The sequence below is a fragment of the Microchirus variegatus genome (assembly GCF_963457635.1).
Source record: "Microchirus variegatus genome assembly, chromosome: 16".
NCBI classification, from domain to species: domain Eukaryota; kingdom Metazoa; phylum Chordata; class Actinopteri; order Pleuronectiformes; family Soleidae; genus Microchirus; species Microchirus variegatus.
The window spans coordinates 10773833-10787307 of NC_139817.1; the positions used below are offsets into that span (position 1 = coordinate 10773833).

The 13475-nt window shown below is 40.4% G+C and overlaps 1 protein-coding gene across 1 annotated transcript; it reads right to left on the reverse strand.

Annotated features, from left to right (window-relative positions):
* Positions 1 to 3781: 3781 nt before the first annotated feature.
* Positions 3782 to 12824, reverse strand: gnaz (guanine nucleotide binding protein (G protein), alpha z polypeptide; the record flags this gene model as incomplete). The annotated part of the gene is made up of 2 exons (XM_083903058.1): positions 3782 to 4126; positions 12102 to 12824. The coding sequence occupies 2 exons, from the start codon at positions 12822 to 12824 to the stop codon at positions 3782 to 3784; spliced, it is 1068 nt and encodes a 355-aa protein (XP_083759184.1).
* Positions 12825 to 13475: the final 651 nt, after the last annotated feature.

The window sequence follows — 13475 nt, forward strand, 5'->3', positions numbered from 1 at the left end:
GTATTATTTATGTTCAACCCTCAAACAAAATCCCACTGTTCCCTAAATCGGCCTACAAAAGATCACCCCCGTGACCTGAAGATGGTAATGGAGCTTAAATTAATTTCAACATAATGAAACACCATCAGCAACACAGTACTGTAATTATTGTTTGTATAGTCCCCAGTCTGATGCACTAGAAGTGTTATGAATTCTGAAATAATGTTAAAATATGAATTACATCAAAGCATTTAAATAAAAGGAAGAGATAGCAGGGCAACTTGTTGGATAAACACACCATCCTCTTATATATTAATCACAGCCATAGTATTTCATGCTACTAAAAGACTTTATTTTGATCATGTGAGGAGCCAGCCTGTTCTCATTTCACTCTCTGTCACGTCGCTCAGTGTCGCCTTACAGACGCACAGGGTGTCCCTTCTGTGTCCATCCACACTTTTACGTCGCTGTGAGCATCAAATCCATACTAAGCATGTATTTCTGATTTATTATTGGTCATGGAAATGCTGACGTAATTAATAAAATTGCAGTATGTGAGTGCGAGCTCAGCCTAACCTTGATATTTATCCTAACCTTGGCCCGAACCCTAACCTCATAATCTGACTTTTATTTCACTGCTGCTCTGTGTGTCTGACAGTGTCTGTCAGGCGACGCCGAGGGGACACGACAGAGCAGCGGTGTACAATGCTCTTGGGATAATAACGAGTTGACATAAAGTGCCTCATATTACCATCTCGGCTTTAATGCAGTGGTTGAGGTTTGCCAAAATCTTCACCAGATCATTATGGCAGTGCAGTAAATATGCCTTTTTTCTATGGACAAAAAAGGGTTCAACCTAAATGGGGGACTTAAACCTGTTAGCAGACATGTTGGGTCAGCTGGGGTTTATAAACTAATTAGACTGGAATCTGTCTCGCACTGTATACTGTCACCCCATCACACAGTAATTTAATTGCATACTTTATGTCCAAATTATTCTCGCTCCAGTGGCCACATTGTATGGCGAGGACAATCCCTTTTTATGTCACCATTTTGTACGAGGGTGGAAAAAAAAAAGGGTTGTAGACAGTTCTTTCTACTCCAGGTTGGGAATGGAAGCAGCAAATTTATGAAAGGACTTCAAGAGCTCATATATCCATCAACTGTTTTTTAACTGTTTAGTTAGCTCTCTATATTTCTGATTTTCTTTTTAACATTATTGCTTGTTAAATAGAAAAAAAACAATGTTTTTTAAAAAAGACTTGCCTCGCAATGTTTATGAAAGTGAAAAGCATCCACCAGATTGTCAACCACCACAAGTTGTTGGTATCTTCTTGGGCCTGTATCGTATGACTCCCTTTCACTAGGCTTTAAGAAAATCAGTTTAGAGGTTTTTGTGTAATCCTGCTAGAGGTCAGGCAGACAGACGGACAGTGGCACTGAAAACACAACCTCAGTGTTGGCAAGGAAGGAATATTAGTGGCGTGAATGGCCAGGAGCTGCAGCATCGTGTACTGTATGATGTGTGACAGGGATCAGCAAGTAAATGAGGTTGAAGGCCAATTATTTTGTCAGGCCAAAACATTGTATCTTCATGCTACCTTAAGCTAGCAATAATGTGGATGTTGTCTTTAATGACCAGCTTCTTTATGAAGACAAATGCGTGTGAGATATGTACTCGTACTATTAATATTTGTTGTGCATCATTTCAGTTTTAAGAATTACTGCTTCTTCTTTGAGCCTAACATTTACAAGTAGTTATTGTACGGACATGTACTTGTTTCCATGTGTTTTTATTTTTCAAACCAAACCTTTAGTTTAGGTTAACTGTCAATTCTAGCAATACAATCTATTTGAATAAGTTCATATTTTTTCAGAATAAAAGCTCTAGCAAATAATATAATGTAATTTTAAATCTTATTTAAATCATCAAGCAAGTTAGTGATTCTGGCGGACCAGTTTTGGCCCACGGACCACCAGTTGCTGACCACTATATGTGTACACATAAATACATTTTTACCCAAAAAACACATTTACTACACCATGAAAATTTGCATAAGTTGTTTTATTCATAGTTGTTCTTTTTATATTTCTCTTTTACTGTTTTGTCTTTTGTTGAAGTGGACATCCCATAAAGTCAAGCCTGAAGCCCTTAGCTGAGTTGTTTGCACATCACCCTCTCTGCACTGAAAAGAAAGAGTAAGAGGAGGAGTGGAGTGGGTTTGTCCTCCTCTCTCTCTCCGTCTGTCGCTCTCTCCATCTCATTTACAGCGTTCCAACTCAGCCTTTATTTTCATTAGTTTGAACAAAGAGTGTACCGTACAGTATATTTACACATCATACTGACTGTTTGACAATTTTCACTTAGGTAATGCAAGGAAGATTGAACTTTCAAAGATTTGCATCTTCGTCTTAATATGTTTTTTTTTCTCTACAGTCTTGATCTCCGTTGATACAATTCCTCCTCCTACCATGCTATCTTTGTTGTGAGATATTCCTTATCAGCACTCTCATCATCTTCACCCCATCATCATAGCATCATAATAATCAAGTTATTTTTATATTGATATAATTCTTTCGATAGATTCCTCTCTTGACAACTGTACACTCATACACAGTGTTTGACTTTTATATATATTTTTTGGGAATATATTATTTAAACCTAGGAAAAAGAGGAACATAATCCCAAAGAAAATATATTAGTATCCCAAAGTAACAAAATCATGCATGTTTTAATGTATTTCTTCATAGAAACAAAACAAAAACAAAAAGAAAAATTAATATAATGTAATGATGGGATCTGGTTTATTTACAAACTGATCTTGGCACTGTATTTTTTGTCGTCTCTTTCTTGAAACTGGAATGATCATAAAGAATACTTTTGACTCTGACTGAGTATAACACTCCTGGTAATATAAGTCAGTGACCTGCTGTAAAAGGCAGGTCTGAGAGACATGTTCTTTTTTTTTTTTATGCACAAAAAAGATAAAAGAACGTGGGAAAACAGAACAACATTAACGAGTCAACCAGAGGGGAAACAGAAACGGTGTGTAAAAAAAAAAAATGTTATTTCACTTCAGCTTTAGACTGTGGCAGTTTCCTCTTTTAGGCAGAAACCCTGTGACATCATGTCTACTGACATTTTTTTTTTCTACCACCCCTCCCAGAAATTCAGCGTCTCTCTATATATATATATCTCATCAGGTGCGCCCACTGGTCACAATTGTTTGAGCGAAAATCCAAAAGAGAGCATTGATTCTGTCAAAATTCATACCATAAAGCAGCATTAAATGACTCAGGCAAATAAATTGAAGGAGACAAAAGAAACCAAAAACCACCAGCACAGACCTAACTCTCAGTCTCAGGTTTGGCAGGCAGGTAGGGGTGGATGTCTAGAACTTCCAGTGTTGCCTTGTCAAACAAGTGCTTGACGTTTGATCCAAAAGATCTTTGTGAGCAAACATAAGGTTTTGTGTTGGTGTGCATGTATGTGTGTGTGTGTGTGTATGTGTGTTTGGGTGTCTCTGCATACATATGTTCAGTGCAAACACATTGGGTAAAAAAACAAAAAACAAAACCCATCTCGACTGCAGCCCATCATCTCTGTTGTTTCAACTGAAACAGGCAAAATCTTCAGAATTGTCCGTCCCTGACCGTCTCAGTACCTTTGCAGTTCGTCGTGCGCCTCTTCAGAGATAAACCAACAGGCAGAGTGACAGGCCTTGTGTTTATCCAGCCTGATGACGGGCCAACTGATGACCCACTTGACCCACCCCCAAAACCCCACGCCCAGTGTCAGGTCCTAGCACAGCCCAATGTACTTGAGATTGTTCTGGATGATCACGTCCGTGACGGCGTCGAACACAAATTGGATGTTGCTGGTGTCGGTGGCACAGGTGAAGTGTGAATAGATCTCCTTGGTCTCCTTGTTGCGGTTGAGGTCCTCGAACTGCCGCTGCACATAGACGGCGGCCTCCTCGTAGGTGTTCTGACCTTTGTAGTCGGGGAAGCACACTGTCAGAGGAATGCGTTTGATCTTCTCAGCCAACAGGTCCTTCTTATTGAGGAAGAGAATAAGCGACGTGTTGGTGAACCAGTTGTTGTTGCAGATGGAGTCAAACAGACGCAAGCTCTCGGCCATACGGCTCTGAAATACAAAAGACATTAAAGAGGAAAAAATAAGATCTCACAACTTAGAGAAATGTCGAACATCACTTCAATCTCACACAATTGATTTCACATGATTTGGCAAAACCCAACAAGAAGAAATGAGGACGAAAAATGAAGACAAGATTAAAGTCAAGTCTAAAGTAATCAGCGCATGTCTCAGTTTGACCAAGCCGTTGGCGCAGCTTCTGTTATGTCAACAAAGACTTGAGACGCAGACAGATAAAGACCTGCATTTGAACTCGCACATTCTTTCTGAATACGTCTTTTACCACCGCTCAATCGTAGTGGAACACCAGAGAAACATCTTGCTTCATTATGAGGAATAGTTGATAATCATGTGACTGTTGACAGACGAGGTGTTTGGTCTGACCTTTGTGCAGTTTGTAATAACGGCATCTTATAGAAGTAGACTGATTCCTTTTTAGTGTCTCCCTGTTCGCTATTAGGCAATCATTTGAATGCTTACAAGATACTTCATTCTTTCTATGTACTAGGGGCATTAATGTCACATTTTCTGTCTGAACGTTAAGTGGAAATATATGATCTATGTCACCACTCCATCATTTGACTGTGCCCTGTGACCTTCAGACAAATTAGGAAGTCACAGCGAAGGGAGGAAATCTGCCAGAACTTTGCAACAAGAATAGAAATATGTATAAGGTAACCAAACCTTTGACACTACTGTATGCTATCATTTAAAAAGTGTTAGAGTTGTCAGCCTGTCATATTCAACACAATATTAGACAGTGTGAAGATGGTCACTTGGACTCAAAGATGAAAGTGTGACCTCACATAACATGTTTTTCGTTCATTACGACAGAATTTCACACAAAGATCTAAGAAGACATTTTAGATTTATTAGTACAAAGGTCAAATTCACTGTGACACCATTATGTTGTGCAATTTTTATTGCCATTGTTCGACTCGGGAACAGATCGCAGCCTTGTGCTCTGCACCTCGGATGAGCTGTTCAAGCTCTATACATGCAGTGCGTGCATGTATGTGCATGCTATCTCACTCGTTTTTTTTTTTTTTTGCTCATGTGATGTGAAATGAAACAAAAAGAAAGTTGAGCTGTTTGTGGCAGCTGCTGGCATATGGCGACTGGCCAGTAGCTTGTGACTTGGAGGTTGTCAAATAGAAAACTGCTGTTTAAAAGGTTACGGAAACAACATGATGCTCGGAGCAAATCACAAGATCTGCACAGCATGAAGAAAAAAAAAAAAGATACAGAGGCAAATAGTGAAGGAATGGACAATCCTAGTGGAATTTCAAAGTAAACCCTGATAGTTCAGTGGTGTAAACGTACTATTTTTGGATAATGATGAAAAGGATGACAAGCCACAGTTACGTGTTTCATTTGGCTACAGCCTCAAAAACGACTAACAAATGTAGGTTAAAATTATTGTTGTTCACAATTACCTAAACAATAGTAGTTAATAATATAGATCGATTGCAAGAATATGTTCTTTAAGTATGTTGGTTGGCTCCTGTTTATGAAAGAGATTTTCCAAGGCCGTCTGAAGTGTTGCAAACAGGATACTGCATGTTTTTTCTCTCTCTCTAAAATGACTTAAAGTCCCATTAAAAATGGGCAAGAAAATGAAACACCACAGAGAGAGAAGGCAATAAATTGGGGTTTAGTTCAAAACAGGTTGCATAAGAGCGTGTCTGCAAGAATCTGGTATCTGGTGGAATGGTGGAAATTATTTTTGTGTGCAATAAACATATCGCAACATTTTCTCGCAATACTGATATCAGTGATGATCAGTCTTTTAGCACAATCTTTCTGTTAATAACACATTTGTACTTTATGCATTTACTGCCCAGCTGTGACCAGCCATTTCACAAACATAATGATCTATCAATGTGGGAGACATGTGCAGCCTTCATTCACATCCTGGTCACATGGTAGTGTTGACGCACATCTCTCTCTCTCTTTACAGCATTGGTTCTCAAAGTGCGGCCCGGGGGCCAATGGCGGCCCGCAGAAACATTTATAGTGGCCCGCAATGAATTACAGTTGATAGTTTTAATCCAGGAACTACTAAGCTTGTTAAATGTGTATTGGACATTACTGGATACAGAGCCAATAAGTGTAAACAAATATACTGGGTATTTACCTGGTTTCTATATGGTGAATTTTAGTGTATTATTGGGTTATAAGCTGGTAATAAGCAGGTAGCTACAGCCCCCAATATTGTATTTGACGAACAACAATACTGATTATGGCATTGTCTATTCTGTTCTACTCACAGTATTTGATGAGTTTGAAACATGAGCTGTATTTTCTTTAAGTGTCCTTGGCGACTAAGAAGCCTAAGGAGTGTTATAATTTGGTTCACTTAGAGATGTATTTATTTGCGCTTCCATTGTCAGACATTGAGAACTAACCTACATTTGCACCACGTCACCCAAGTACCAAGCACAGTGTTTCACACTGCAGTCCATTCAGTGAACCGCAGAGAATTTTCCCTCCCGTGCGATGGTAAGGAAAAACAAAGCTCGTCTTCTTCTTGTGATAAACTGCCACGTGACAGGAAGAAGAAACACAAAACGCTGGCAGTCCTCCATTGTTACCCTTTGTTTACGCTGTCACATTCTTCTTCTTCTTCGTGGAATTTATTGACGAGCTACACTGTGTCACTTTGGAATGACATCATGCTATTTGCATAGCTGATGCTGCTATCACCTCATGGTGATAACTCACGGCAGATCGGGTTTTGCTGTAATAAATCGCACTGTGATGAGCTGAAGTGCTCCATACCTCTTAGTTGAAACTCCCTGGACATTTTATGCTGCATAAAATCATGTCAGGCTGTTTGACCTCACTCCTCTTTTTTTTTTTTTCAGGGGGTCAAAACCGGAACCTATAGCTGCTGAGAGAGTACAGCAGAATCACCAGCGCAGTCCACTGGGTCTGTTCATCTGGACATCACATCGGCTGCATATTCTGGTAAGAGTTTATTAACGGGGATTGGCAGACGACCTTCTTTTGCTTCAGACATGCATGTACATGCACACAGACACACTTGCATACACAAATGCACACACATTGCCCCCCCCTCCCTCCTGTCAAAGTCCTCCAGAGGCACATGTCTTAATTAAACTTAAGTATTAATGAGGAATTTTCAACCCACTGCCATTGCTTTGTTTCCCACAAACACAAATCACTTGAGTGTTCAGCCTCTCCTTTAGCAATTCATTAAGGCTCACTCTAAATCTCACTGCCTTATAACAAGGGCTGCATTGCACTTATTTTCCATAATTCATTTTTTTTGGGTTGTTTTTTCTGTTGCACCTGAGAATTACATTATTCAGGCTGCCCTCTCTCTGTCTCTCTCTCTCTCTCTGTGTCTGTTTAATTGTTGTAATGTCTCGGTTATTGTGGCAACACTGCTGGGTTTGGACTTGAAACAAACAAACACAAAAAAACATTAAGGCTCAACATGGTGAATAACGTCCTGGTGTCCATAGCCTTTAAAACCATGTATGCCGCATGGTAACTGATTTGTCATGTGCACGAATATCGGTATAAAGAGATAATTCACTACAAAAATTTTGTATCCACTTCAAGTCAAAATCATTAAATTGTAATTTGTTGTACAAGTACAGCTAAAGTGAGATTGCCATGGGTCCGCTTATGTAACTCATGTAGCTCTAGTAGTGTGTATGTAGCACTGACCCTGCACACTGAAGGTCATCATATATAGAGCTTTTTTTTGTGTGCATTTTCTCTGGACAGGCTCTGGATATTTTAACAATAAGCCTTTTTTACTTTGTTACTATTTAAGTAAGAGGAAAATACTGACAAGAAAGCACAGACATTGAGCTTTCCTGAAGAGAAAGAAAAGACAAAACACATTCATATCGTTAAAGTCAGTGCTTAAATGTTCCCTTTGTCTTTGCTATGGTGTCAGAGGAGAAACGTGTGACAAACTTACCCAAAAAAAAAAACATGAAATGAAAATTAATATTTGGCTAACACGAGCTCTAACAGTTGCTAACCTCATATCTAGGCGTTTCATTTTCACCTCACATCCACTCTGAATTAATTTGCAGTTGCTATAGCCTCAACTATCACCTATAAACCTGCACTACACGCTCATAACGACATACCCGCAAACAGACACAGACACACAATAGAGGCACGCACATACACACACATCACATTGATTCTTTTCAGCACTGTTGTTTGTTGTAGACTCCCCCATCCCTTCTCCTCTCTATCTCTCTCTCTTCCCCTCCCCTTCTCATCCTCCCTTTCCCTAGTCACAGCTCACTGTCAACAGTGCAGGATTAGGAGCATTTGACTAGCCTGTTGCTAAGCAACAGTAACCATGGCAACTGATTCATTATGAAGACAGGGATGGGACAGGGAAAATGCATCAGGGAATGGGTTGATGGGTAAATGTTGTACTGTAATTTTTTTATACTGTGTTTTCAGTCGTTGTGTGAGCCGGTGCATTGAGAGTGACCTGGCGTCAGTCTGGTTGGACTGGTTTTGTTCTCTGCCTGTGTGACATTGTGTGAGGGGTTTTGAAGGTTAAGGTCACTTCAGTCACAAGGACATTTAGTGGAAACAACAAAAATACATTTTGCTCTAATGAGGAAACAGTCTAGTATTATGTTGATACGTTGACAGGAGCAAACACGTCTCCACATCTGCTTCATTTTTCAAGTTTGGTCACATTTGTTGATTTTTCATTCAATACTTGTGTACCCTCTTTTCATATGTTTTATTCAATGGTTCTCAAATTTTGAGAACCCTATGTCATGTTGTGGTGCGGGGATGGCTCTTAACCACATATAAGTGTTTCTTGTTTTATTAACTTTAAGAGTTTGTTACTGATGCTGAAATAGAAATCTAAAATAAAGCCCATAGGTACTGACATCGTCCTGTGGGGACGTCCTGAGTTCAAACTGCTTTTTTGTGCTCTTCAAAAACCCAGCTATTTGAATCTTACAATAAGAATGGTTTCATTTATTCACCCTCTCACCCGCACTGATGAAAACTGATGTGACTTTTATCTGGAGCCATGTTTGTCATAAAATCTGTAGGTTTTCAGTGTTTAGAGAAAAAGCTATGGGATCAAATGTCTCCTCTTTCCTCATAGCTGTCCCTCACCTGATGTCAAGTTTAATTCCCGCAGGACCTGAATCACACATGAAACCAAATTGGGTTTCATTTCAGTTATGTATATTCCCCTTCTTGTAATAGTGTGCAGATACAAACAGTTCTCTGTTTCCTCACAGATGTACTGAGCATGTAGAGGTTATAGTCTACGTGTTAGGTAACAGCTGTTCAGCAGTGTTGTGTCAGCTGACAGTGGTTATCGATGTGGATAGTTTGGAAAAAAAAATACTGTGTTCTATAGATATACTGAAGGCACAGCAGCTACATAAAATACCTGCATTTACCACAGTAACATTTAGATGAGGTGTGAATGTCATTTGATGTTGTCATTTGATTCACTGTCTGTGCGTGATCCTGTTCAGCAGATTTGTGTCTGTGTGTGAGGCCAGATGTCCATTACAGCTTGCTATTTGTATGCTAAGGATTTCTTTCATGAATCTGCATTGGGGCTTTGTATAATGTTCAGCTTGTATTATGTGACAAATGGATGCAACAGCTCAAGCATTAGATGTGTTCAGAGTTCATGTGTAATGTGTTTTTAAGTGATTCGTCATTAGAGCCACTGCCGTGCAAAAAAAATGTTGATGATAAAGTTGAAAGTTGATGAAGATGCCACAGTATCTGAATCTGCTCTCATCCTTTTGACAAGAACAATTTTTGACGTTGTTTAGTAGTTTGTTCAAGTTACTCAACAAACTGACAATTACTTATTTCAGGATATGCCCAACCTATAGCTGGTTACATACTAGAATAAGCATTAGCTGTTTCTAAAATAATATAGATAATCATTTAAGATAGATTGTTTTTTCCTCAGTCATGCAAGGAGAGCATATGACTGCATGTGAGTACTGTATCCATCTTATACTGAGGGATACCACATGCACATTTCAGCAGTATCTAGACAGCCTATAGATGTGTTTCCATCATGGTAAAGTACAGTATGGTTTGGAATGGTAAAGCCCTGGGTCAGGTATGTGTTTTGACTGAGAACAGTACCATTACTCGGAGGGCGGGGTGTGGGCAACAACAAACAATGACCGCAAACGCAACACAACAGACAACAAAGGAGGACATCCAGCAGCTCAGTTTTTTCTGCTTTTTTAGGTTGTTTGTCTCAACAAAACATCAAGCTTTGTATGAGAGTAAACTGCAGGCATTGAAGAAACACCAAGAAGAAACAGCAATCAGCTGACTGTCATGACCATACCGTACCATTTTACTACACCAAGGGAAGGGTACCAAAAAGGGAACAGCTTATAATGTCATGTAAAATGACCAAACAGATTTGATAAGGCTGATGCAGTGACTGGAAGTACTGTTGTGAAAGTGTTTCACTTCATCAGATAAGGAAACATCACAGCCTGGGCACGAAAAACTGCAGCTGTCAATAATATTAGTATTTCTGACTTTAATTTTTTTCCACCAAACCACTGAAGAAACCTTGTTGTTGCCAGTTGGTTCCCATCATGAGCTAAACCACATCAAACTGTAAGGACAGTGGTTCAACTACAAACCCACCAAACCAAAATGAGTCATTTGCTAATGTAATCCACTTTGGTCAGACTGCAGCATGATGCCTGGTCCAAATTCAGGAGATCTTTCTCTCTGTTATTTCTGATCCCTTGCATTCTTCTTCCTCTCCTTTTGGAATAATAAGTTGTTTTTTTTCTGAGTACCTGTGATCTCCCTTTGCTACGCAGTGCCTTCACAATCTGCTAATTCTCGCAGGTACAGACTTGCACTTAATTCTGTGAACTCAATTAACACCATAGTGCATTTTTTCTCATCAGACTTTATTTTTAACCTTTAAAACTAATTGATTTCATGTTCCAGCCTGGCATAATGTACACCATGTTTAATCCGGGTACACCATGAATTATCAGGCCAGTTCAATTACAGAGATGACGAAGTTTGCTCACAAGCTATTTCTAGTCGGGACAGTATACAATCATGAAGGTGAACTTGGATCCTGGAACCTCCTCAGGTTAAAATATGTAATCATGCCTGTGAAGTAAAAGAGAAAATAGCTGACCTCTATAGTAGTCCTAGTCAGAAAAAATGTAAAATAGTATCTGTTGTTGACCCTTCCATTATCAAAGCAGTTAAATAAACACCTAGTACCTAACTATTCCATAACACTCAGATAAGGAGACGGATATGCTTGAATTGTTCAAATTCCACAGCTATGAAATGGAGATAAAAGCATGAACCTCTGACATATTTTAAGTGGCTGCGTGTGCATTTCAACCAAATAAAAGCACTACAGACAAGAACAAGCTTTACTAATTGTTTAGGAGATAACCTTGGAAAAATATTTTTGGAATCAGAATAAAAGGATGACTGCAGTGTTTCTGTAACCCTGTGTGACATTAATGCTCATGCTTATCTGTTTAGGTCTGCTTGTTCTTTGCTACTTATGGGTTCAGATTGGCACAACAACAAAATATCTGACTCACTCAAGGAAAAGCCCTACTCTGAATTCTTGCTGGAGGTGAGAGTCCAGGGAATTGGATTAAAGTTAGAGATGGAGAACATCAAAAGCAAAAACTAATAATAGTTCATGTTTGCACATTCCCATAGTTGATCTAACTCACTTTCACAGCCTATCTTTTCGAGACTGTGATGCACTGAAGTTGTGGCTAATTCTGCTACAAATTAAAGAAAACACTCCTCTATACAGATCATAGTCTTTTCTGCTCGTTTTGCACAAATGCTTAATCTATAATGTTCTGTCAGCAAGATGTATTTTCAGGTATAAAAAAAAAAGATAATGGAATTATCTTTAAAAACTGATTTTTATTGATTTTTTTCTTACCGTCTGGTTGTCCTCGTAGAGTTTGAGATCGTAGCCACTTAGCTCGACACAGAAAATAATTGCAGTCACACCCTCGAAACAGTGGATCCACTTCTTTCGCTCTGAACGCTGTCCGCCCACATCCACCATCTTGAAGGTGAGCTCCTTGAAGGTGAACTTGTTCTCCACAATGCCGGTGGTCATGTCGCGAGATCGTAGGATGTCCTCAACTGTAGGGATGTACTCGGGTGCAGAGATGCGGTCCAGATCATTCAGGTAGTAGGCAGTGTTGTCCTCTAAGTGGTACTCATTGGATCGCTGAAAGCACTCTTGCACACCTGAATCGGCCCACAGACGTTTCATGACCCCTTGCAACTCTGGTGTGATCTCCCCTTTGCTCTCAGCCGGTCCTGTGAGGGCAAAGAGCTGCACGGCATCGTAGGCTCGGTCAGGATTGTGAAAGTCAATCTTGAGGGTGGTGAGTGCTCGGATAATGCGGGTGAGGGAGTCAATGGCATTGTACAGAATCAGGGGCTTGTACTCCTTGCATGCCTCCAGGTTGAAGCCTCCACTGTGGATGATCTTCATCTGTTTGACGATGGTGCTCTTGCCCGAGTTGCTGGTTCCCAGCAAAAGGAGCTTGATCTCGCGCCGCTGCCGTTGGCTCTCGGAGCGCAAGTGGCGGTCGATCCGCCGCGACCGCCGCGCAGCTTCCTTCTCCTCCGAGCTCTGACGGCATCCCATGGTCCTCCGCCACGTGGTGAGCACAAAGGAACTCGTGCTGCTGATTGATGTGATAGCAATTTATATCGAAGTTTTGGAGCTAGTGGAAGAGCCAGAAGAGGTTTCCACTTATATAGGAGTAACAGGAACTCACTGGGGAAGAGGCAGACAGAACAACACAACAGACCAATTTAACACTAGACTAAGCGAGCCACCACACAGAGGAGTGACTCAGGAGTATTTCATTCTTTTTGTTCTGGGGTAGTCTGTGAGTACTGTGTGGGCAGAACCCAGACTTGTGGGATGCCCACACAGCGCCTGGCACTGAGGTTGGACTGTCTGCTCAATTCAAGGTATCTGGGGTTCATAGCAAGGATTCCCCCTGAGGACAGGCTGTGATGGTGGCCTTGGGACTGTTCAGTGTGTCAGTAGATGCGTGTGAATACCAAAAAACCCTCACTCTCCTCCCACATGGCTCTTACGGTGCGTTTGCCCTTGTTTGACTTCCACAACCATCAGCTTCAGTTTGATATTTGGTCAGCGTCACTCGGCCTTCCTGATGAAAATCTTTCCTCGTTCTTCTGCAGCGTGGTATTTCCCTGACAACTCGATGCTTCGAAGTCTGCCAACACATGAGACAGAGAGGAGACATAAATGACTGGTTTTACATAA